Source organism: Lissotriton helveticus, chromosome 7 (assembly GCF_964261635.1).
Source record: "Lissotriton helveticus chromosome 7, aLisHel1.1, whole genome shotgun sequence".
Taxonomy (NCBI): Eukaryota; Metazoa; Chordata; class Amphibia; order Caudata; family Salamandridae; genus Lissotriton; species Lissotriton helveticus.
In genome coordinates, this window is record NC_136068.1 from 1,163,161,679 (window position 1) to 1,163,188,030 (window position 26,352).

The window sequence follows — 26,352 nt, forward strand, 5'->3', positions numbered from 1 at the left end:
GCCTTTACTGTCTATACCCAGATCATTCGGCTAAGGACTGCAAGGTATGTCAAACCTTTTCTACTAAACCTCTAAAAGACCGAGAGGGACGTCTTTTGATCTCGCTCCAAAGGCTTAAGGATAGAGACAATCTGGATTACTCTGAGGGAAGTGAGGGTTCTTCAATCTCCTCAAAATTATCTCTCAAAAGACCTAGGGTAGCTTCCCCTGGCCCATTGGATACTCCTCAAAAGAAGGCAGCTAAAAAGTCTTCAGAGGTCAAGGCAAAAACAGCTTCAGAAAAGGAGGTTCAAACACCTTTAAGAAGCCTGCACCGCCGCCGACGACGACATCGTCGACGACATCACCAGTGATGAAGAAAGCAGTATCTCCTGCTTATGTATCTACGTCGACGACGACAGTCTCGACGACGACGGCATCGTCGTCATTATCATCATCGATGACGACAACCCCATCGTCGACGGCGGGTAAGGCTGTATCGTCGACGATTGTAATCAAAAGATCTTCATCGACGACCAAGATCCCGTCGACGATAGCCTCGCCGATGACAACATCGACGACGAGATCATCACCGTCGACTTCGTCACCGTCGACGAAGACACCGTCGACGACGCCACCGTTGACGACAGGAACATCTATACCGTCGACGGCAACATCACCGATGACGACGACTGTCGTCGCTACTCCATCGACGATCTCACCGTCGACGGGCCCGTCGACGGTGATTGATTCTGGCTTTCAGTCAGCTTCGGTGTGTCTGAAGATTACCAGAAAGACGCTGACGCTAGAGCTAACTTCCCCTAGCCATGTGCAGCTATTACCACCAGCACGTCTACTTCAAGATGAAGATTCTGACGAAGGGGATATGTTCCAATTAGCGACTAACCCCTCAGAGCTAAATGTCAAATGCCAAAGCTCGGACGAGGAGGAGGTTGAGGAGAAGGTGGTCCATCCGCCACCTACACCTATGGTCTGCCTGCCAGCATCCCGGGTTACAGATCTAAGATATCTTATAGAGGACTACAAGCAGAGGTTCCCAGAATCTCCGGCACCTCAAGCTCCCACAACGGCTCCATCGCCGAGACCAAGACCCCCGCCCCTAATCATTCAAAGGGAACGGGTGGATATACCATTTCCTCAAGGAGGAACAGCAAGAGGAAGGGGAGCTGCAGGATGATCAATCCGTCAATAATGACAGGGAGTATTATGTCATAGCTTCATCAGCATCTCCGGGGCCTGTTTCATCAAATTTGCCGCCATTTGATATAGGTGGTTTCCATAACGTGGTGTAAAGAGCCGCTAAGTGGTTCCAGATGACAATGGAGTCACAGGAACAAGACTGTTTCCTGTACGATTTCAAGGAGTCATTAAAGAAGTCAACAAGATCAATTCCTATGATTGATTATCTCTGGAAACAGGGGGAGCAGATCATGCAGAATCCTGCCTCAGTTTCACCTGTAATCCCTAGATTGGTCAAAAAATACAAAGCTCCAAATTCGGCACCGGCCTGCCTGACAGGTCATCCTAAACCGGATTCCGTGATGATGCAGGCGGCTGAAAAAAATTCTAGAAATCCTTCTTCTCCTGTATCGGCTCCTCCGGATAAGGATGGAAGGAAGCTGGACAACATAGGAAAGCGTTTTTCAACAATGTCGGCAATGACTGTCAAGGCTGCAAATGCCTTAGCGCTTCTTGGGCGCTATAATAGACAACTGTGGGCAGATATAGCCCCATACCTGTCTGAATTACCTGACGCATCCAAGGAAGACGTGAAGAAAATACTCATAGAAGGGGAAACATCAGCATCAGAGATAATAGACTGTGCTATGGATGTTGCTATGACAGGATTTCGACAGCTGGCTGGTGCAGCTGTTTTAAGACGTCAAGGATGGTTGAAAGCGACCTCATTCCGTCCTGAGGTGCAGACAAAGATTTTGGACATGCCATATGACGGCCAGCTACTATTTGGCCCCAAAATTGATGCGGCGTTACAAAGCATAAAAAAGGATACGGACATCGCAAGGGCCTTGGGCACACTTCAGTATAAAAGTCAGTCCTTTCGAGGAAATAGAGGAAGAGGACAATCTTCCTACAAAGGAGGTTTCCAGTACAGATCCTCTTATTCGTCCAACCAGAGTAGGCCACAGTATCAACAACGCCAGCAACAACAAGGCCAACAGTCCTCGTATGGAAAGTTGTTCTTTCGAGGCAGAGGACAGAGAAAAAACAACGGGCGAAGACAATGACCTCTTAATTCGGCCAGTCCACACCTCATATCCCTTATTAAAAATTGGAGGAAAAATTACCTATTTTCTACAGAATTGGAGAAAAATTACTACGGACCAGTGGGTCCTTCAATTAATACAATTCGGCCACTCTTTGGAATTCATGAGCATCCCTCCACGAACCCCGCCTCGTCCAATGTATCACAAGAACCTACGACTGCTTCTGCAAGAAACTCTGTTATGCTGCAGAAAGGAACGATAGAGAGAGTTCCACCATCCCAAAGAGGTAAATGGTTTTATTCCTGTTTCTTTTTAATCCAAAAGAAGGAAAAGAAATGGAGACCAATCCTGGATCTCAGGGCCCTCAACAAGTTCCTGAAGAAACAGTCGTTTCGCATGGAAACGATCCAGGAAGTTTTGCATCTTCTGGAGGAGGTGGATTTTATCGCGTCATTGGACTTACAAGACGCTTACTTACATATACGAATTCACAAAAATCACAAAAAGTTCTTGAGATTCACAGTAGCGGGCAGGCATTTCTAATTCTGTGTCCTGCCCTTTGGACTCAAGTCTGAGCCCCGCATCTTCACCAAATGTCTCTCCCCAGTGGCGGCATATCTCAGGCAATGCCGTCATCAAGTCTTTCCCTTTCTGGACGACTGGCTAATCAAGGCACCATCCTTCGAAGACGCGTCCAGGTCTTCCAACGCCTGTCTGAATCTCTTTAATTGCCTGGGTCTCACGATCAATCAGGAAAAATCAATCCTGCGACCATCTCAAACTATCAACATTTTGGGAGCAACCTTGAACACGACCTCCGCAAGAGCGTTCCCCTCTCAGGAGAGGGAAAACAATCTTCTCGTGCTAGCGTCTACAGTAGCCTCAAAAAGAGTGTTGAAGGTCCGACTCTTCAAATCCCTTTTAGAGATGATGTCATCGTGTATCCTTTTGATCCTTCACTGTCGCCTATGGATGCGTCCTCTGCAGGAGGCACTCTCGAGGCAGTGGGTCCAGTGCACGGGGTCATTCCACGACCACATAAGAGTGACTTCTCAGATGGTCAAGGACCTGAGATGGTGGATGTCTTCATGGAACCTGTCCCGAGGTTTGACATTCCTACTTCCAGCGGCTCCTCATGTAATAACAACGGACGCTTCCAAAGAAGGTTGGAGAGCCTTCCTGCAGGAACTGCAAATAAGCTGCAAGTGGTCAGCTACAGAGAGAGAGCTCCACATCAATCTGCTCGAGTTGAGAACGGTATTCTTGGCCCTGCAGTCGTTCCTACCAAGAATCAAGAACTCCCTAGTGCTTGTCAGGACAGACAACAACACGACAATGCACTATCTCAACAAGCAGGGAGGGACGCGCTCGCTGACACTCTTTCGTGAGTCACAAAAAATCTGGAACTGGGTAATAATGAACAATGTAGCCCTAAAGGCGGAATATGTCCCAGGTATGGACAATGTACTCGCCGACTAGTTGAGCAGACAAAAATCATCGTCTCACGAGTGGGAGTTGGACCAGAAGATTCTCAACCAAATCTTCTCAAGATGGGGCACACCACAGATAGATCTCTTCGCTACGAGGATCAACGCCAAATGCCCACACTTCGCAAGTTGGCATCCCCAATCAGGGTCTCTAGGGAATGCATTTTCCATCGAATGGCGCAACGTCTTTGCGTACGCCTTTCCACCATTCCCGATGCTTCCCAGAGTCCTCAGGAAGATGAAGGTGGAGCCGTGTACTCTCATTTTAATAGCCCCATCTTGGCCAAGACAGCATTGGTTCACAGAGCTACACCGTCTATCCCTGGAGCCGCCAGTCCGTCTGACGCAGTGTCCATCTCTACTCACTATGTACAGCCGGCAAATTCAACACCCGGATCTGAAGTCTCTCAAGTTAGCTGCCTGGCTCCTGAGTTCCGAGAGTTTCGGAATTTAAACATTCCGCAGGATTGTAGAGACATCCTAGCCAAAACACAAGCAGATAGCACCACCAAAACGTACTCCCTGAAATGGAAGAGGTTTTGTGTTTGGTGTGCAGATCAAGGGATACATCCCTTCTCTTCTTCGCCGGAACAAATCCTACCTTACCTGTTACACCTGGCAAAGGCAGGTCTAGCCCACTCTTCAATTACAGTACACTTGGCTGCGATATCCCGTTATAAAAGAACTTCAGCGGGACCTTCCCTTTGGTCAAGCAGATTAATAAAACAATTCTTGAAGGGACTATACAGATCTTTCCCTCCAATAAGGATGTTGCCACCTACATGGCATCTGAATGTAGTCCTTAATCAACTCATGAAGCATCCATTCGAGCCGGTGCACAGAGCTGACTTGAAATACATCTCTTGGAAAACAGCGCTACTTCTTGCGCTCACCTCCGCAAGGAGAGTGAGTAAGCTGCAGGCACTTTCAATTCAGGATCCTTTTATGCAATTTAAAAATGACAGAGTGATCCTTAGAACCAATCTGAAGTTCATCCCAAAGGTTCAGTCAGATTTCCACCTTAATGAGCCTGTGGTTTTGCGTTCCTTCTTCCCAAATCCCAGTACAGCAGCGGAGAGGGCATTACATTCTCTGGATCTCAAGCGATGCTTGAAATTTTACATCGACAAAACAAGGGCATTTAGGAAATCAAATCAGCTTTTTGTGGCTTACAGCAGACCTAGGAAGGGTCTCCCACTTACAAAACAGAGCATCTCACGCTGGATTTCGGCAGCCATCTCCTTCTGTCATGAACAGGCAGGACTGCATCTGCGCTCTAAGGTGCGTGCCCACTCCACGAGGGCTATATCCACTTCTATGGCACTCTTTGCAGGGGTGCCAGTTATTGACATCTGCAGGGCGGCAACATGGAAGTCGCCTCATACCTTCACTAGGCATTATTGCCTGGACACAGAGCTTATGAAGGATGCAGCAGTGGGACAAGCAGTACTACGCCATCTATTTCATTCAGGTGAGCCTTCTTTCATCCCTCCATCCTTCTGTTATATGCACATTTCTTTGCTGATGGTATTGTTTGCATCTATGGGCTGTTACTAGTTGCTGGATATGTTATTATCTAATAACTTGCATATACTGTACTATACGAAATGTGCTTTCTGCATTGCTTGCTACTCTGATTCAGGCATGTGAATCTATGAAAGACACCTATAATACTGGATAAGAAATGCGTTACTTACCTGTAACTGCAGTTATCCAGTATTGGTGTCTTTCATAGATTCACATGCAACCCTCCCGCCTCCCCTGGAAGGACTCACCTAATTCTCTCAGTAACACGCCTACTTAGCTTAGTGCGTACGTAAATCTGAGGGACTGAGGCTCCTGCCAGGAAGGTTCTAGAGGGAGGTGACAGCTGATATCTTACAAAAGTGAGGCCGTATGGCCTACTATTCTCTATATGTCTTTGGGACATTACTTATTTACGTACCAGGGACTCCCATCTCGACGACGGGGAATGATTCAGGCATGTGAATCTATGAAAGACACCAATACTGGATAACTGCAGGTACAGGTACGTAATGCATTTCTTCCTTGCTTATATTAGGGCTTATGGCAGTGTTGCTATGCGGCTGTCTTCAAATTGATGACAAGTGACAATCCTGACATAAGAGAGCTCTAAAAGGGCTGTGACAATAACAGTGGCAGGACCATACCAATAGTAAGGAGGGATGAAGCCTTAGAGCACTGTAGGGCTTCCATGCCCAGAATAAGCATCAACTGGATAGGTTAGCTCAGCCTTACCTAGCAAAATAGCACGATGAACTGATGGGATGTGAGGGCGATTTTCAGGCCAAAGCTTTGAGTTCTGGAGGGGCAGACACCATCAGGGATTGGTAAATACAAGTATTATATGCATAAAGTGCTGACCAAAAATAAAAATTGTTATTTGTGCACTAGCGGAGGGCCTGTGCTATATGATTAGTTACATTATCTTCACATTCTATCGCCGGTGCTGGAACAATTTTCTGAGTGGGAGTGCTACCGACCGTCCATGTTACGCCACTGAAGTTGTAGGAATTGTAAAAACCTAAGCATCACACTAAGGACAAGTCTAACAAATGAGCCACACTCATTCAGCAGGAGAGTGGTAAGGGTGGGATCTGTAGCGTGTGGTGCATTTTGGAGCACACTGCGGCGAACATATTACTAAAGCATAGTGTGCTGCACACATTTATTTAAAGACAGCACATTTTCTAATGAAATGACCACTGAATTTATGCAGCAAACACAATAAGATGATAGACGGAGTGCTGAAACTATTCAGAAACTCATCCCCCAGTCACTATCAGAGCTGGGTTAATTCATCATTCTTCATCTCACTTCGCCACCCCAGTTCAGACCCAGCCATGTGCAAATCAGTCTTGACCCTGTTCCTCATAGGAACAGTCCAGCAGAACTGCCAAGCCAGGTCCTCCCTCGACCAGAAACTAGCATCATGTGACTGGTTTTGGGGTAACACCCCCATCAGCCAGGTTAGCTTTAATCCAGTGGCAAAGTGAGCAAGGGGCCCACGTCTTGGTATACACTGCCAACTTTGCACAGATATACAGTTTTGCTAATAAAAGTATACTATATTTCACACAAATGATAATGTGTGGTAATTGGATTTCACAAATAAATATCCCTTGCACATCATCAAATAATTTCCTCAATTTGTAAAAGTGCTGATACATTTTGAATAATTTGTACAGTTCATTTACAGGTAATTATACGTAATTGAGTTCAATCGACATTCTATAGACTTTCCGTTCACACTCCGTGTACCTAAGCAAGATTGTCACATAGGTTACTTCTTCAAATGCTATCACTTTGCACCAATCTCATGTTAAAAGAATAAGCAGCAATTTGGCAGAAGACACAGCCTCACATTCGACTTGTCTTTGAATACAGCAAATTCACCTTCTGAACTATAGCATGGTTATTTTGGAGGTGCTCCTGTACCTCCCCTATCCCCCAGCTCCCTCGCTCCTACTTCCAGCGCCTATGAATTCTGTATTTCTACCTTTGAAAGTTGAATGAAGCGAACAAAGAAATGTGGCAGATACGCTTTACCGCAGTGCCACCCGCTGGCCAAACGTATTTTCTTTTTAAATGGATTTATATAATCTTCATTTAACCCAAACTCAATTTAAAAAGCAAAACACTGAAATTCTCCAAAGAGAAGAAATCAAAAAAGAAAAGGGCCATTTAATATTCATATTTTGGTATGCATGGAAACTGCTAAGAAGTGTATAAATAAGAATCTAGATTTTTCTCTACTAAACATGTATGAAAGGCCAGCTGTCAAATTGGTCACAGTCACACTTATGCTAGTTGAGGCTTCCAGCTTTACATACCTGCCTACTTGAAGAACAATCTCACAGTGTGAGGAGGGGGCGGGGCTTTGAATGGGGTGGGGCCTCATGCCGAGATGTAGCTAGGAGGCACTTTTGAACCCCACCTCGACCCCAAGGCCCTCCTCTCCCCAGAAAAAGCTAAAGGAGGCTGATGCCGATTTCTTGGGGTGTTTCACACCCTTAATGGATGTCTCCAGTTCAAAGCAGTGCTTTAAATGGGCTGGTACTCACCGGTCCTGAGTACCGGCACTTCTAAATGTTCGGCACTTGAGTACCGGAACTTTTCCTTGTACAAAGAGAGTACCGGTACTCATGGGGCAAGCCAAGCTCAGTGAAATTTTGCATATACAAAAAAGAAGCGTGATCAGTTTTCGTGAAGCACTCTGATCGAGTGCTAATCTCCCCTCCTGTTGGAATAGCAGAATACGGCAGCATTTGTTTGGAGTCCGATTAAGGAGGAAGGTGTTGACATAGCTGCCAAGGTTTCAGATTCCCATGTGTGACATTTTAAAAATGTGAGTGAAATTATGAGTGACATTTCAATGACTATGAGTGACACTTTCTCGCAAGCAAAAATCATGCAATTAAGGCCAGGGAAACTTATAAATATCAGAAATTACAGCCAACTGAGCAACAAGAAACTCCAAGAACTTATTGAAACTGTTGCAGAGCACCAGCAATGGAAAGAGACTAATCCTATTGCTCCCTCCTGTAACCGTCGTGGATGATCATGAGGCGCAGGCTGAACCGAAAGCAACCGGGCTGGCCACCTGTTGTTGTGCTGGTAGGGGCTGGTGACATCACTGGGGCTCAGCTCTGCCTCTCCTCAGCTTGCCTTGTAATGATCACGAGGCAGCCGGGCCATTGCTTAGCAACAAGATGGGGACCCCTGGCCTGGGCCTCGAGTCTGAGTCTCATGTTGTGGCAGGTCTCTCGGACCGTCCAGGCCCCAACTCAACAGGATGTGTGAGCAGAGAGGAGCCACACTGAAGTCAACAACACAGGTCTCTGTCTGTGTGACTCAGTGTGCTTCGGGCAGGCCACTTCACAAATCAGAAAAAAAAGATACTGTGAAGAACACTGAGAATGTAAATGTCCATGCACTGACCCGACTTCGGACTTGATAATACCCACTATTCACAGCTCTAGATGACACTCAGAGCAGCTGCTGTGATAACACGTGCTGCAGAGGTATTGTATCATACTGACACCCATGAACAGCTTTGCCAATCTACCTCTGTCCTGATCTGAAGCCTCCTACAGTGCTGTACCATTCTGAAACCCACGTGCAGCTCTACCGATCTACCTCAGCCCTAACCTGAAGCTTTCTGCATTGCTGTACCATACTGACACCCATGTACAGCTCTGCTGATCTACCTCTGTCCTGACCTGACTGACACCCATGAACAGCTTTGTCAATCTACCTCTGTCCTGATCTGAAGCCTCCTGCAGTGCTGTACCGTACTGACACCCATGCACAGCTCTACCGATCTACCTTTAGCCTGTTCTGAAGCCTCCACCTTTATCCTGTACTGACACCCATTTTCAACTCTAACAATCTGCCTCTGTCATAACCTGAAACTTCCTGCAGTTCTGTACCGTACTAAAACCGAAGTACAGCTCTGCCAATCTACCTCTGTCCTAACCTAAAACCTCCAGCAGTGTTGTACTGACACCCATGTACAGCTCTGCCAATGTAAACTGCGTCCTGGCCTGACTGACACCCATGTACAGCTCCGACATCTACCTCTGCACTAACCTGAAGCCCCCTGCGGTTTTGTACTGTACTGACACTCATGCACAGCTCTGCCAGTCTACCCTTATCCTGAACTCTCCTGCAGTTCTGTACTGAACTGACACCCGTGTACAGTCTGCCTCTGTACTCCAAGCCCAACTCAATGTCAATCCGTTCAGTTCGAACCTACCGCCAGTGCCCCTAATTTAGGTCAGACTAAACCAGGGGCAGCAGGCTCTCTGACTCCGGAAGGATGATCAGACAGAGCAGCCCTGCAGATCGATGCTTTTTATTATGTGAAATTATTGTTTCACTGCATCATGTCATGTTAGTAAAGGTCACGGTGATGCTACGGCCAGGCAAGTAGAATACCTGGCGCAGTGCTCTTGGTAGAAGGTCCAAGGGGATGGGCTGTAATAATGCTGAAGGCTCAGTGCTTACCTCTCTGCGTAGGTGCTGCTGTGTGACAGTGTCTCACCTTCTGGCTGGCCTACCGGTACCCTATTTCTTTGAAAACTACTGTTCCTACTACTTTCTGCCTTTTTTTTTTAAATAAACGCATGTCACAGGAGGTAAGCGGCTACATAGAAGTTAACAAACAGCACTGAGCTCTTGCTGCCGAGTGTCACTTTTCTCTTAACATGGTTGCTACCTCTTACATTTTTTTGTTTGCTGTCACACTTGCACCAGACAGTTCCACCATTGCCTACGACGTAACGTTACATTTGTTCTTGTGTTTGAGTGTCTGCCATTTATTGCACTATTATAGGCTCTAGTCTACTTTTTACTAACTTTGCACGCTTTTATAACTTACTTGCACGCGTCGCATCATCCATCATGCCACTTTCCTGTAATGCAGCGTTTGTGCTGTCTCGTTTGCTCACGATTGTCACTTATGCCTCATGTAACACGTTAAGCTTTAATTAATTTGCCTCATAACTATTTTCTCCTCAGTACTACAGAGTTGTTGTCTCTGTTGTTGAAGCGCTCTCTGACACCCGGGGTAAGTTCTCCGTGTGACGCAGCGCTGCAAAGTGCTTAACATAAAAAATAAATAAAACAGTGACAGTCAGTGACTGACACACTTACTAAGTGACTTGCTCAGCTGCTGCCGTGCCCACCCAGCCACGATGTGGTTCTACACTGGCCACTCTGACGAGTCTGCCTGCCAGCTGTGCCTGCTGCTTCATCCCGACGGACACTGTCACTCCTCGGCCGCCGCCGGGCCGCGGCCCCTGTCACCTCCGAGCCCGGGCCACGCTCCGCAGTCCTCCGACCTCGGGCCCGGCTGATGCGTTTCATCAAATATGAATTTGTGTCGTGTGGTGGTCAGAACTTACTGGAAACCTCAACTGGGCAGCACTTTGGTGGGTAAATAAAGTATTTCTTTTTCATCCCAGAAATTATTTCGAAGCACTTTTTTGTACCTTTTTCATCTGAGGCTGAGCCACCATAGGAGCAGCATCAGCACACAGAGTTGTCACTAAAAGTGGCAATTTCAACGACAAAACATGAATGCCTGTGTAATGCTCATCTGTGATCCAGATACAGGATTTCAGAAATATGCATACTCCGATATCCGTCACCCCGAGCCCGGGCTACGCTCCACAGTCCTCCGACCTCGGGCCTGGGCGCAGCTTGGCCAGAGCAGCAGTGAGTCTGTCGCCGCCGCCGGGGCGCTCTGCTGACCTGAGGAGCTCAGCTGCCAGAGGTGGCGGGCCTGGGGCAAGGTGCGAGCTGCAGTGTCAAAGCGCTGCGGGGCGCCGTGCACGGCGCTCAGAGAGACATGAGCGTCTCCTGCCGCGCAGCTTGCACTTGCGCTAATCGGCACATCCGGATTAATCCCGGCCCCCTGGTGCGGTGATTGACAGCTGAGTATTACGACTCAGAGGGCAGCCCGGCCCCCCTGCAGCAGACTAGGACAGAGTCTGAGTAGCCGCGCCGGCGCCGCCTGCACCATTTGTTTGCGCATACAGTTTCCGGGCAACAGGAACTTAGTGGACAGCACAGGCAGCTGCTGGCAGAGAGACTAGATACATTGTAGCGCGCCGCTGAGCGCTGCAGCAGAGTCTCTCAGTTAGCTGTTAGGCACTCGGGCGGCTGGCAGCACCTCTCTCAGAACACTGAGAGCCCGGGCACAGGAGCGCCGCTGGCGAGCCTGGCACAAGACGAAATGCGTGATAATGCATTTCAGTGCGGTGATGCGGATCACCGCACTGAAATGCGTGAGCGTCACACCTGTTGCGTGACGCTTGGCAGGACTGTGTTGATAAATAGTGACGCCGTAGCCGGTGGGAATCAAGGCTTAGTAATGTGGGTAGACTCTATGGGACTCTAAACGAATGCTGACGTATTCTGCTATGCCAGCAGGAGGGGAGGTTAGCACTCGATCAGAGGGCTTCCCGAAAACTGACCAACTCCTCAGCTGTGTCGCGCTTCTTTCTTGTATATGCAAAATTTCACTCGATTTGGAAAAGCAAAACCTTTGATCTGTCACAGGCCCCCCTGGCCCTTGTCCTGACAAATGGTTTGTGTTTATTGCTTCGCTTGCATTTGAAAGGAGCGTATGTGCCTGCTTTTGTTAGTTTTATTAGGCTGAATCCATTTCTCAGGACATAAACACAGGGCTGTAAACTTGCTGAAAGAAACCCAACAGCGCTGCTGTGGGCTTTAGGAGAAGGACTACTGGATGCTTGTCATTTGCACTGGTGGTTTTTAGCAATTGCATATTTATTAACACAAGACACTGGCTATGTGGAGAAAAGAAACAAAACACACGCCTCACTTCACAATACTAGTGTTATTGCTGATTCATTGCTACTGCACGAATACATGTAAAACATGGCATCATTGAGAAGCTTCAAATCGGTGAATGATGTCACATCATGATCACACAGGCACAATTATCCACCATGGCTAAACACATATAAAATGGGATGTGCGTTGGACCGCATTAGACTCCAGCTTAGCTAAGTACCCAGGCTGAGATTTGGAGGTCAACCAAAAAAATTGCTAGTTGATCTGAATATGTATTGAATTGCACAATTGCTAGTAGATCTGAATATGTATTGAATAGTGCTTAAACTCTGATGGAGGCACGTCATCGATAGGACTGATGTGCGAGCGGCTCCCAGCCTAGGATGCAGATTTCTGTCACCCTTTCTGCTAGCTACACTGTGAGGATTTCCTGCCCGCCCGGCAGGTCGAGATAGAATCAAACACGAAGAGCTCATTAAGAGAAATTCCCAAAATGCAAGTCCCCAGAGAGTTGTGGCACATTTGAGACATTATCTTTTGTCATGTTCGTTGGATGTGAAGGGTGCAGGGGGCATTACAACCAGAAGCAACATTTTTCTTTTTCAGTAAGAAATACTCCGAGCTGAAATTAAGAGTGAACTTTGCTTTGTGGGAAAAGAGTTTGTGTTCAGAAGTACAGCAATAATTCTCTGTGAGTGAACCAGCAAATAGGTTTGCTTCATTTGTGTGTCATGTGTGTTGCCTAAAGCAAATGTTTTGTTATTTGTTGGGTAATTGATCGTAAGGTCTAATGCTCTAGTTGAAGAGAAACTAACCACTTTACCTCAATAGTGATCAAACCGTACTACAGAGCACTTTGTGAATTGTTTTTCTCCGACCACAGACTATCTTAAGTTCTCTAACACCATGAGTTGGCAGTCTGTACCTTAAAGCTCTAGAACTCACAAGGCCACCTGGTCTAGGAAAGAACCTAGCATTTTAAACCAAAGTCCTTTGGATTTTCTAAAGTAGTATTTTTTTGGCCTAAATTCTGTACTTCGTTTTTGTGAACTTTTTCAGTACAAGAAGCTTCATTGATATTTTTTCCAAGCTGGTGCATCTCGCTGGTCCCCAAAATTCCCCTGTGACTTGCACGGAGATGGTGAAAACCGAGTGCTGTAGTCCAACAGTATTATTTTTGGCACCCACTCTTTTTCTTCTGAGAAGGCAGAGACACTGCAGTCTAAGGGGCGACCCTGTAATAGGACAATTACTCCCATTTAATCTGCTTTCCTCACTTTTGCTGGGTTTTGTGAGTAGCCTTAGCTGCTGTGAAGATTGTTGGTCTATTTAGTGAAGCGTAATCCAATTGTTCTCAGGCTAGATTAGAAGCAAATTTGCATTGAGTGGCTCAGCTGAATGTATGTTTTGCATCTCAGTATAATTCTGCACATCTGCGCATCAATTGAATCTCACTCAGATTAAATGTGTGCCTCTGGCCGGGTCCCTTAGCATTTCCAGTAGCCCCACCCCATAGCCCCGCACCAAACTCCGCCCCCTAGTCCATATCTCAATTTGGTGAGTACCTGCACTTATTTTTTTCCATTTAAAGCACTGGTTCAAAACCTCTCTCGAAAACAAGCTGGAAAACCACTATTTACAGTGCGTTTCAGCTCATTGTCCCTGCCACAGTGTGATACTGGCTCCTCATCAGGTGACCGTGTGATGGGAGCATCTATCATGTTTCACACTTTGGCACCATGTGAGTTGGCAAGTATGGTTTTATCAGACCGGTTCTCACGCGCGACTCACCGGTACGAGACCTGTTCACAGTCAGTAGCAGAGCAAGGAATGCTCATAAGTTCCCGATATGCGAGTACGACTGCAGTCGATGTTCTCTGAATGCCAGGCTGTCCTTCCAATCACTAATGGTCAGCGCCACCCCCAGTGTAGGCTTCTTGCTTAGTGTGGAGTGACGTGAGGGAGGAAGAGCTGGACCCGATGAAGAACCTCGCAAGGCGCTGGCATAGGACAAAGGAAGATGCCTATTTGTGCCACACTGTGGTCGGCCATCTCAACTTTTCAGCTTAGGAATTGCATCACAGGGTAATTTGTCCACACTCAAAAATTTGGCTAAGTGGTGCAGCCAGGATTTGAAATCACAGCTTCTTTCTTCTCACGTTAACTCCATAAAACACAAAATCCATCGTGAACCTGGGTACACAAAAATGTATTAAACATGGAGACACTGCATGGTGCTGGAAAGAATAAAAAAGGATTATTTGATCGTTCACATAAAGTCTAATCAAACTAACTCATCTGTTTCTGTCTTGCAGAAAAAAACAATCGACTTTTACAGAAGAGAAGTAAGTACCGAAGAATGGTGATAAATGTGTGCCAGTTTTAAGTGACATCGCTTGCAACATGCATCATACAGATTATATGTAGCAACAAGGGAAAGAAACGTTTGTAATTGTAAGGGCCCAAGGATAGTCACCTAAAAAACAGTTTTTTCACAAACAAGGCTCCCATTTTAATTCATAACCAACCATTTTGTACTGTCTAAACTGAACTGCAAAAACCTTGTCAGACTTGGGTACAATAAACCATCTCGAATGTCCTCGCAAGTGTTACAGGCATTCCTTCCTGTGCCCTTCCTCTGCACCCCCCCCCGCCCCCCCGCAGTAATTCGGTGCACTCTCTTTTCAAGTTTTTGCCCACAGGAGCATCAAGCAAGTAAATAAAACCGATTTTTTGTTTCTAGATCTCTTACCCATATTTGCACGAAATCCCATTTTATTTGAAAAAGAGGTTCTTAGAGAGATGCCTCTTAACTTATAATATGGGGTACACGGTGAGGAGAAAGGAACTCTTTATGTGAAGGAGGCCTTCTACCTAATCCATCTCAATTAATAAAACACACATGTTTCTGGGCAATGTATTACAACGTTTACATTATTTTATGTTCAACTCCAAATTGTTCCCAACCACAGAAAGCCTATTAAACAATTCTTTTAAATATATGCATTTTGCTCAGTTGTTATTTATCTTAAACGCGATTTGTTTTCACTAACTTACGCTAGGTTTTATCCTGTCTACGTTATTTGCAGCCTGACTAGGACACCTTGGTGTGGACTTCACGCTGTCTTCTCAAGCCCATTTGTTAGGTCTTGACTTTACAGAGCAGCTGTCTATGCTGCCCTTTTGTTTCATAAATACTTACAGAGGGCTTTAGCTTCACCTACTTCAGTCATTGTGTTTTTTTAACCAGCTCCTCTCATCCATTGGCTTGAGACTTTGTCAATCACATCTTGGCTTAGCCCAGAGCAGCATCCCTCTCCTTCCTAACACTCTTGGCGGTTTCGGTGGATCCTTCTGCCTCCAGTAGAACACATGCCTTGTAGCGCATGAAAGGCTGTTTTACATCTTCTCTGCCTCTGTCGGCTCCTCATTATTAAGGCATGCATGAATGCACACATGCAAAGCTGACTTTTCATGCATTAGCACATTAACCCCTGATTTATTGGCTTTGCGGGTGCTGGCTAGCTATCATGGTGAGGCTTGGGGTAGCCACCAAGAGCATCTGGAACCTGCTGGATCTACTTCGGGAGCGGTATGCTGTGCGGCAGAGCTTCCGGTGTGATACTCAGTGTCACTGACAATTGCTATAGCTTTTGGGGCATTGCTGACCCTCTGCCCCTTTGGCTCTACCGGCTAGCATAAGAGGTCCAGCCTCACCCACTCCCAAACACCTTGAAAATCAGAACCAGTGTGTGAATGAAGGATTAATTGTGTTTTTCTTTCTTACCTAGATCATGTACTTCCAGCATTCCCTCATGCGCTCCACCGTGAAGTCCTCCGTTTCGCTTGGAGGGTATTTATTTATTAATTTACTTAATTTATAATTTATGATTTCATTTACAGTGTTTGCCCATCAGGTATGCATACACTGTGCGGTTTGGAGGCAGTAGTTACACAAGATGAAAGAGACACATGATATAGTAGATATTACACAATCATACACAGCTTGGAGGAGATAAAGTGTTTACTGAATACCTTTTTAGTGTGTAAGCACTACATGTCACACTGGGATGAAGGATTGTGTTCATTTATTTATATGCTATGGAAAGTCTTTGGTATACCAAAGAGGGGTTAGAAAATACAAATATATAGGTGCACTTAGAATAATGGCCACTGTTTTAACTGCATAAGCATTATGAGTAACTACAAGGCGCATGAAAAGGTGGTATTTTGCATAAGAGCACTAGGCATATAGATTGAAACAAGAACTAGAAACATTACACAATATTTTAGTATACCTGATAGGCAAATATTGCCTTGGTTAAAGTGCAGGATATAATTCCTACACCAGAAAGAACCAGTTATGAAATATATCTTCCACTCTTGTTAGGCAAAATTTACATTGAAACCAGTTCTTCGATTCATGCAATGAAATCGTATTATGTAAGGACACATAGCGTATATGTGCTAACCAAAGTTGGGGAATGTGAGTGGGATGTCAATAGTGTCCAATAACATATTCACCGGTGTGCTTGCGGGATCTATAAATCACATATCAGCACACATCCATCGTAACATCTATACCGAGACTTTGGTCCTGATTTGGATGTCAGCGAACAGGTTACTCCATCACAACGGTGATGGATATCCTGTCCGCCGAAATATAACTCCCATTAAATCTTATGAGATAAATATGGCAGAAGGGATATCCATAACCGTTGTGACAGAGTAAGCCCTATGCCGACATCTAAACCAAGCCCTTTGAACACCTGGCTATATTAGCAATGGCTCAGTTGTTTGGGTGAAGGCATAGACTCATACGAAAGTGTTGAAATCATTGGCCTTCAGCGATGAGCTGTTGGTCAAACAGGAATGCTTCGAACTCTTTTCTGGAGTGCTAGAGACGGAAGGGTACCGTCAGAGCAGATGGATGTGCGCTCCAGAATGTGGAAGTCCTCGCAGAGAAGGACTGCACTACAGTTTGTTGATTTATGCTGTATGACATGCCACACAGAAGCAGATCTTTGCTGTTTGGTTCACGACTGTGATGTAAAACATCTGACACAGTGGCTAAATTTGGCAGGTAATGTGGCGTGTTATGGCAGGCAACCTTTGAAGAGGGTGCATGTTTCAATGCGGGGCTGACGCAACGAGATAAGGGAGGGCACCATTGACTTCTTGAGCGTACTGTAGGTGACTAGCCAGCCTGCTGGAGGCCCTGGTCTGTGGCCCTCTGTGGGGACTGCTCACCACACTCCGGACCGATTACAAGTCAGGTGGAGCGGTCTCCAAGGTGGGATGATGTGCCGTAAGATCGGCTCTAAAATGCCATGCCTACAGGCACTGCCTGAGCCCCCTACAGGATGGTGGCGCTAGGCTCAATCTGATCTCACTTACTGCATTGGGTGTCGAACAAGCAAGAAAGCTGCACATGTGACATGTGTCTGATGTTTTTTGTTGTCTTTTTCCAGTATATTAAAGTACAGCGAGCAGTACTACGGCCACGACCCCATTATGTCGGGGTGCCTCCCCAGCAACCCCTGGATCACCGATGACTGCATGTTCTGGGAGCTCAACGCCAAGCTGTGAGTAAAGTCATAGTAACCTCTAATTCCTGCATGTGCACAGGAAAGACATCTGAATTAAACACAGCATCAAACCCATAGACAGTCATTTTCCTTTCCGTAATCATGTTTGAATCTAGTCTCTTCCTTGGGTTTTCTCGTCTACTTTTACCAGTTGCATAGCATACTGTAGGTCTTAGAGGGCCGGATCAATGCCATGTATTCCAGATATCAGCATAAGATACATTTAGATACACTGAATCTAAGGGTAAACTATTTACATAATTAACTTGAAATTCTGATATGGGTCTGGCTGTTCTGGTTTAGCTCTGGATAGCCCTAGTTTAAAGCACGATTTTTCATTGTAAATGGCCTTTTACTATTCGTGTTCACATATATGGCATTACCTTTGTTCTTACCAGTGATGGCACACTTCTCTTGTAGCATAATCCCATGCTATGTGATAATTTGGAAGCAATGTTATACCAGGAAATGATGTAAACTATTATTTGGGAAAGGAGAATCCCACAGTGCACTAAATGGTAATGCTTTTAAAAATACTGAGTTAAGCAGAACATTCTTAAACTCGAAGACGCATGTACACATAGAGTAAAAATATACATTCTAGTTAATCTGAACTACTCGTGCACTTTCTCACATTTGGTCCTGGGGTACTTATCCCCTCTTTAACTACCACCCCTCTTTAAATACATAATAAGTGTAGAATCAGACATGGGGTACACACTTACTTGTTTGTTGCACTGCACACAATATGGCCTTTAATATAAAAGTGTATTGTACTGAGGAATCTAATTTTATAGATGAATGTTCTAGTGAAAGCAATTACAGTGACAAAGTTTGATATCTCTTGTTAATTTTGTGACCTCCCCCTCGGCTCAGTTCAAGCCAGAGGTAACGACGGAGAGTGCGTGGCCTCCTTTAGACTGAGCTGTCGCCAGGTGAGGTGAGGCTCCTGATCCCACAGAGTTGGGAGGGGACACACCACCCATGAAAATATTATTTTTCTTTCTTACACGTTATGAAGTAAGTGTTGCAGTAGTGATACATAGGTCCTGACGAAAACCTTGATAGGCTGAAACATGTTGACCAGACAACATCGTGGGTAAATAGCAAACCATCTTTCTTGCTATTATCACTCTGTTTTTAACTATACCATCTTGACGGGCACACCCAATAAAGTTTTCTTGTTGACGTCAAGATAGGTATTTTTAGAATCACATGGATCATCTTCCTTTTTTTTCTCACATTTTCTTATTTCTTTGAGCACTGCAACGAAGCCCTTTTCAGCCACTTGTGCTGTCATTTGCTCAGGTTGAGGGTTCAACCTTTGGGTCCTAAACTAGCCTCAGTACTAACTGGAGGCAGTGTTTGTTGGACACCAACTTTCTACATTTGAAAATCCCAAATGACGAGCCTCCACTATTGAGTGGGCTGATGGGTACTTTTTTCACTCTTTGTATCCCTGTGTCTATCCTGTTACTCCAGCCTCTGTTGTGGAATACCTTTGAGATTCCCTTAGTATGCCTGGACTGCATCAAAGACCTGTAGCATCTTCCTTGTATTGAATATGTATAGTTGGGGGACAAGGTGCTGATAGGTCTATAATAATAATTCCCCTTGGGCCCTACTCTACTCTGTAGCTTTGTGTAAACTATAAATTTGACAGAAGCCTGGGGAACTGGAAAAAAGCAGCAGCTCTAGAAGCTTGGGCAATTAAAAAATGGACATAGGTTGAGGAGGCACAGAACGATACAGTTTGAATAGAGACATAGCACATATATTCTCTGCACAAGTGTGCATGCATGTGTTGGCATTACAGCCAGGCCATTTGATTTTGTCATTGCTGATGGCCAATGTGTTTGTACTCTCTTTATATGCATGTTCAGTTTAACATGGCAAGAGTGCATTAATGTCAGGATTTTAAAGGAATAAAGAAGTGGTCTGACCAATGCAAAAAGAAGGGGTTAGAGATTTGTCTATGCCGTTTCTGTATGAAAATCAGGTCCTTCGTGGAGCCCATATGGTGGCTGGGAAGGATAAGTTCCTCCTGCCTGGTAGGACAGATTAGAATAAATATGTGTGAGTGTCTTTGTCTTTTTCTAGTGGAGCTTGAAAAATCCCAAGAACATTTGGTTTGAAGATGAGGTGAGTTGATCAGTGCTATAATTAATAAAACCATCAATGAAGGACTTTTATTGTCAGATGGGTTCAGTCTCAGTGGATTAGAATTTGAGTTTTTACTCGGCATTTAGACAGAATATTAGAAACAGAAATATTGTAAACCAAGATATATATATCGTCAAGGTACATATATGTGGAGTTATATATAATATAACTTTGCTTATCTATAGAAACTTGCCATCACGATAATTGTGTCCTCAATGTTATTGACATAATATTTTGGTTTACAATATTTCTGTTTCTAATATTCTGTCTAAATGCCGAGTAAAAACTCAAATTCTAATCCACTGAGACTGAACCCATCTGACAATAAAAGTCCTTCATTGAATATATATATATATATATATATATATATATATATATATATATATATATATATATATATATATATTTATATATATATATATATATATATATATATATATATATATATATATATATATATATATATATATATATATATATATATATATATATATATATATATATATCAAGGTACATAGATGTTAGGGTTATGAATAACCTATTTTCACTTACCTTCTCAATAGTTGACCAGCCTGGCAGTTCAGCTGGACCGGCCTGGGTGGGTGCTAGTGAAAAGAAATGCTGCCTTTTTTTCTTAGTTTAAACAAAGAAACTTTATTTTGGAAAAGATACAACGTAATATGATAGTTCAATAAAGTAACATACATTTAAACAGAATAGTTGCATATAGAGGGAGAAGGTAATGTAACTCCGGAGTAGAGGGGGAGAGGAAAAAGGTATAACTATAATTATGATAAAAAGAACAATATAAAAGTACGAGGGCTTAATACAGTATAAAAAGATATAACATTGTATATAATAATAGCTGGAATATAACATTTAAAGGAAAAGGAAAAATAGAATCTATGGGTATGAAAAACACATATATAGATAAAAGGCTAATAAAAACAATTCATGGTGGTTTGGGAACCTCTTCCAATAAGGGGTGATGACGGGCACATTTTTGTGCTGATATATCGATGAAAGTAGTTATAGGGGACCATATAATTTGTCTTTTCGGGAGTAAAGATAAAGGGGAAACCTACGCACGATCAAGTTGATGATTATAGCAAACACTATACCACCAAGCTTGAAAGGAAAGTTGCATAGCTTGTTTCCAATTCTTCGTTATTTTCTGGAAGGCAATTGCAATCAATAAATCTACAATATCTATGTGAGAGGTAAAATCATGCCAATGGTCAGACAGGGAACCCAGGAAAATATCTACAGTTGAATAAGGGAAACAACATTGTTTGTCCTCTGTTTTTCGCTGGCTCGCTCAGGTGCAGCTAAAGTGTAATGAAGAGAAGCCTGACGTCCTCTTGTACGGCGTTTTCCTGCTAACTTTAGAGAGAGGTTATGGCCCCTGGCTTCCTCTTGCCTAGTGCAATGGGTAATGCTGCTCAAAATCTGGGGGTTTGGTTCAATGAGATCCTGTCCATTTCAACCCAGGTCAAGAAGCTGGTTGGGACCTGCTTTGGCACTCTGAAAGATCTGAGGAAGTTTCTTCCTCTCCTTCCAGATCCTGCTAATTAAACGGTTGTTCGCGCCCTGATCTTGTCCCGCCTGGACTATGCCAATGCACTGTATGAAGGCCTGACCGGCTACCTCTTGAATAAATTACAGGTTGTCCAAAATTCGGCTGCCAGACTATTGCTGGGGTTATCTAGCAGGTGTAGTGTGCAAGCTCATTTGCGCTCCTTACACTGGCTCCCGGTGGAGTCACGAATAAAATGTAAGACTTTGGCTATTGCCCATAGGGCTCTTCATGGTTCGGGTCCAGCCTACCTACAGAAGAGGTATGCTTTTTACAATCCAGTGAGACAGTTGTGGTCCTCTTCCCAACTTCTGGTACAGACCCCTAGGTTCAAACGCCAAAGGCTCGGTGAGAGTTATTTGTGCGGAATGCTGCTTTGGCTTGGAATGCTTTACCCTTGGCGCTGCGCGGCATTCAAGATCGTGCAATTTTTAAAAAAAAGTTAAAAACCTTTCTTTTCTAGCAGATGCCCTGGTTTATGTCTCCTTTTTCAAAGTATGCCCGGGGACACTCTGTTGAGGATCCGCGTGCAAAATGAATTCATATAATATAACATAACAGTATGGAAAATAATATTAATCTGAGACCAAATCTGCAACTAAAATTGATGAGTAGAGGGACAGGAAAATAATAAGTAATATAAATCAGCATGTGGGACGCTACATGACCAGCAGTTTGGGGAGGGAGTAGAATTAAACGTATATAAGGACATTGGAGTAAACAAGAGTCGGTTGTAAATAAAGAAAAGTGTTTATGTTGGGCTTGCTGACCTAGAAGTTTTACGGAGTTTTGACCATAATTTATCCCAAAAAGCAACAGACCATGATCTATGGAATTCATGTTCCCATTGGATTTCTATATTAGTTTTGGTTCTAGGTTCGGGAATTGTGATAAGTGATTTATATATAGATGAAGCGCTAGGTTGAGTACTCAAAATTGGAAGTGTATTACGGTGAGAAGAAGTGGAAGGTGGAATGGACGATATTGACAAAAGGGATAAGGTGATGTTTCATGTTATTATATTACATTTGGTGGAGACATTATTTGGTAATTTATAAAGAGTTTGTTCTTTGGAAAAATTAAGGAGAGTAACATTAGAAAACAGTTGAGGGATCCAAAGTAACCCCTTATCTCACTAAGTTTCCCAAAATATGGATTTGTTGTTTATTTTAAGAAAACGATTATGCCAAATGGAGGAAGTGAGAAATTGATCTTTGGAGGAAAGATGAGAGATGAGAAAGAAATGATATAGTCTATGGGTTATTTTATATATAGGAGAGGATAAAAACGTGTTTTGAGTAAATGTAAAAGCTTCTGTAAAAGAGAATGGAGATAAGAAACAAAGTTCTCTATCTGTCCGTAGTAGAAAAGAAGCAAAAGTGGATTGGTTTAATGATTTAGCAAGCTGCTTTAGAAGAATAGCATTATGGTAAAATTGGAAGTCAGGAAAGTTAACACCAACTTGTGATTTGGGGCGTTTGAGTATGGCCAGGGATAAGCGTGCTTTCTTTTTATTCCATAAAAAAAGTAGTTAAAATAGAGTTCATTTTTTTGAAAAATTAGGATGGAAAGCTGAGAAAAATAGCAGAAATCATAAAAAAAGATGATGGGAGCAAGCATCATTTTAATTGTATCAAATCTGCCCTACCAGGAAGGATACAGAGGATGCCATTTAGAGATAGATGTGGATAATGTAGACAATACATGAGTCATATTTAGAGATATCGTCTGCTTAATAGAAGGGGCAAACCTGAATATTTAGGGGCAGATGTATCAACCGTTTTGCGACTCGCAAAGGCCGAAATTCGCAGAATTTCGGCCTTTGCGACTCGCAAATGATCATTTTGCATTATTTTGAATGTATCAAAAATTAGCAATTTAAGAAATCGCAAAGATTTGCGATTCCTTAATTTGCCATAGCATTTAAGGAATCCCAAATTTTGCGATTCCTTAAATGCTATGTATGAAGCATTTTTCCTTAGCGAATTTTGGCTAAGGAATCGCAAATTACCACCAACTTGTAGTTGATGGTAATTTGTGAAGTCCTCAACAAATGCACAATTTTGCATTTTTTAAGGTGGCATGTGATGTGCACACATGCCCATGGGGCATGTATGTGCACCATATGCACACATATGTACATTTCAGGGGTGCAGCAGGGTGTCTTTAAGACACCCCTGCACCCTTGAAATAATTCTCAAATTGCGATTAGCAAATTGCGAATTCGCAATTTGAGAATTAGTTCAAAATCATTCCTATGGGCCTCCTGGCCCATAGGAATGCATGGGAAATTTTTCCTTATTTGCGAATTCGCAAAATGCGAATTCGCAAATAAGGAAGTGTAAGGAATCGCAAAAAAATAGCGATTTTATTCATACATTCCATTTTGCGATTTCTAAATAGCGATTCCTTAAAAATCGCTATTTAGGAATCGCAAAATTGAATCTTGATACATCTGCCCCTTAATCTTTTGGGGACTCCATGAGAAATCAGCAAGGACAAAATCTTGTTCAAAACATAAAATATTAAGAGGAAGAATTTCGCATTTATCATGATTTAACTTATAGCCACAAATGGAAGAGAAGGTTTTAACCTCTGCAATGAATGTGGGCATAGAGTGTTCTGATTTAGAGATATATAATAAAACATCATCTGCATAAACACTCATTTTAACATGGAAATTAACATGTTGGAAGCCATATATGCTAGAGTGAAGTGCTGCTGTTTTAACACTGCTGTCAGCCGCTTTAGCACTGCTGCTGCTTTTAATACAGGAAGTCGATATTGCAGCACTGCTGCAGAACTGGCCCCCAGTAACAAAACCGTCCGCCACTGCTCGAAAACCAGCCCCCACCCTTCCGGCCCACCGGGAAAATGCCTGGTGCCCGCTGTAGCCAGTCCGGCTCTGTAGCGCACCACAACAAAATTAAAGCTTGTTGCTTATGTACCTAGTGCTTAGGCTGCAGGACGCCTTCTTAATAAGCCACCACTATGCCAAAAGGGTGCCAAAACATGACACTTCCAAGTGTTGAATAAATGTGCAAAGAAGGAGAAAGTCTCGACTTCTCGATGGGCGGCTACTCCCTCATTAATGCTGTAGTCTAATATATGAGACCAAAATATAATGTTGCTGTAGTCTAATATATGAGACCAAAATATAATGTTACGGGCAGAATCTGCTTTTTAAAAGGGTATGTGTTTTTTCTACGGGAAAAAGGTCCCTAGATTCCATGGAAACTTTCTAACTCTAATATATAATTTTCTGTTTACCTGCTGCTTTGTGTACACATGCATGACTTTTTTAAAGCTCTAGAATACAAGTAGAATTTTATTTAAATCTCTGTTCTCTTGATGCAGTCAGCCATCTTGATAAGGCGACCACACTGAGACTGCATATCCCACTGCATAACAGTGGGAGGCAGAGACAGGGAATTGTACATTCTTTTCAAACTTTGGCTCTGACTGTAAATCTAGCACACATAGTGAAGAGTAGATGATTGTGGCAGTGAAATAATCTTCTTGCAATTCGCTTTCAGTGTGGAAGTTCCAACAAAGCTGCGCGTGGAACGCTGGGCCTTCAACTTCAGCGAGCTGATCCGAGACCCGAAGGGACGGCAGAGTTTCCAACTCTTCCTCAAGAAAGAGTTCAGTGGTGGGTTGGCCTATTTCAGGATAATTGAGTAACTCACTGTGAAAACATGTTTAGAGTGTGCATGGGCTGGAGAAAGAGACTTTTGAAAAGAGACTTCCCTCAGACCACAGAACCCTCACCAGGCTAATTTTTTACCTGGGATAACGCCTCATCCCCAAAAGGATATTGCAAGTGGCAGAGGGATACCTGAGCAAATTGACCATTCAATAGCCCAAGTCCACTTGACAGTTGCCTTTAAGGTTCATGTTCTTTGAGAAGGCTTGCAGTTTCCCTTTCAATGTACATTTAGCTACACTTATTCCACAAATAGTCACAGCAGCCAAAGGCTCCCATGCTGTGTGTAATACCTTTTGTCTGTCTTTCACATTAAAACAGAGAGAACTAGATGTAAAGAGGTTTAGACCCATACTAACTATGGGATATTTAAAACCACAAGTCTGAGAAGGCAGACTGATGTTAAATTGAAAGCCAGGGCTTGTTGTAGTTGCCACACCTGGCGCAAGACTTCTTGGCATCCATGGGTAAAAGGAAATAATTATTGACATGAAATGATGGTATGAGAATTTTAAGTAAAGGAACACCCTCCTTTTTGGAAATATGTTAATCTCTCTGTACATCATCCTCCCTCATGTTGTATAGTGTATCATACCTTTACTGCATCACGTTGACAAATACTTTTTGAAGTACACAAAATACAATTTTCAAGGTCCTCTCTTTACATCACAACATCCATTCAGTTAATATTACCTATAATCCCATTTAATTCCTCAGTCTTGAAAAAGTCGTCTGTGATGAAACATGTCATCTGTAGCAGCTGTTTTATTGTTAGCTGCAGTAGCTGCTGTACTATATGTTTTTATTAATTTCAGTATGTTGACATATCTATCATACATGTGTCATTGACTGAATTTCACCATCACATCAACATAAATTGTCCTGCTAATTTCATTTGTGTAGTTTAAATGTTTGTATCCATAAACACTTTCCCGGATTACCTCATATATATTGCAACTATTCCTACTAAATAATATTGTAATGATATTTACTGTTCAATGCGCTCCTAACAAACTTTATTTGTTTCGTGAGAGGTGGTCCTTTTCCTTCCCTTTAGAAACACTCTCTGGTAGCAAAGTGTAGTCTGGTGTTGCACCCAGTATAGTATAATTGCTCTTCTTCACAGCTATAGAGTGGACTTACATTTAGCCATACTAACGTGAACTGTGCGACTGATTTATACCACAACTACCTTTGTGAAGTTGACTACCTCAGAACCCACTTGTATATGGGCTGGAAGTAAGTAAGTATAAAGAGCTTT

At 43.5% G+C, this 26,352-nt stretch overlaps 1 protein-coding gene across 1 annotated transcript in view; it reads left to right on the top strand.

Moving 5' to 3' along the window:
- Positions 1–26,352, top strand: part of RGS9 (regulator of G protein signaling 9) — a 946,886-nt gene that overhangs the window by 657,286 nt on the left and 263,248 nt on the right. The window contains exons 10-13 of the mRNA XM_078650792.1: positions 14,374–14,403; positions 15,850–15,911; positions 17,530–17,643; positions 24,922–25,037. Of these exons, the coding sequence (XP_078506918.1) occupies positions 14,374–14,403; positions 15,850–15,911; positions 17,530–17,643; positions 24,922–25,037 (322 nt within the window). The remainder of the gene's footprint in view (positions 1–14,373; positions 14,404–15,849; positions 15,912–17,529; positions 17,644–24,921; positions 25,038–26,352) is intronic.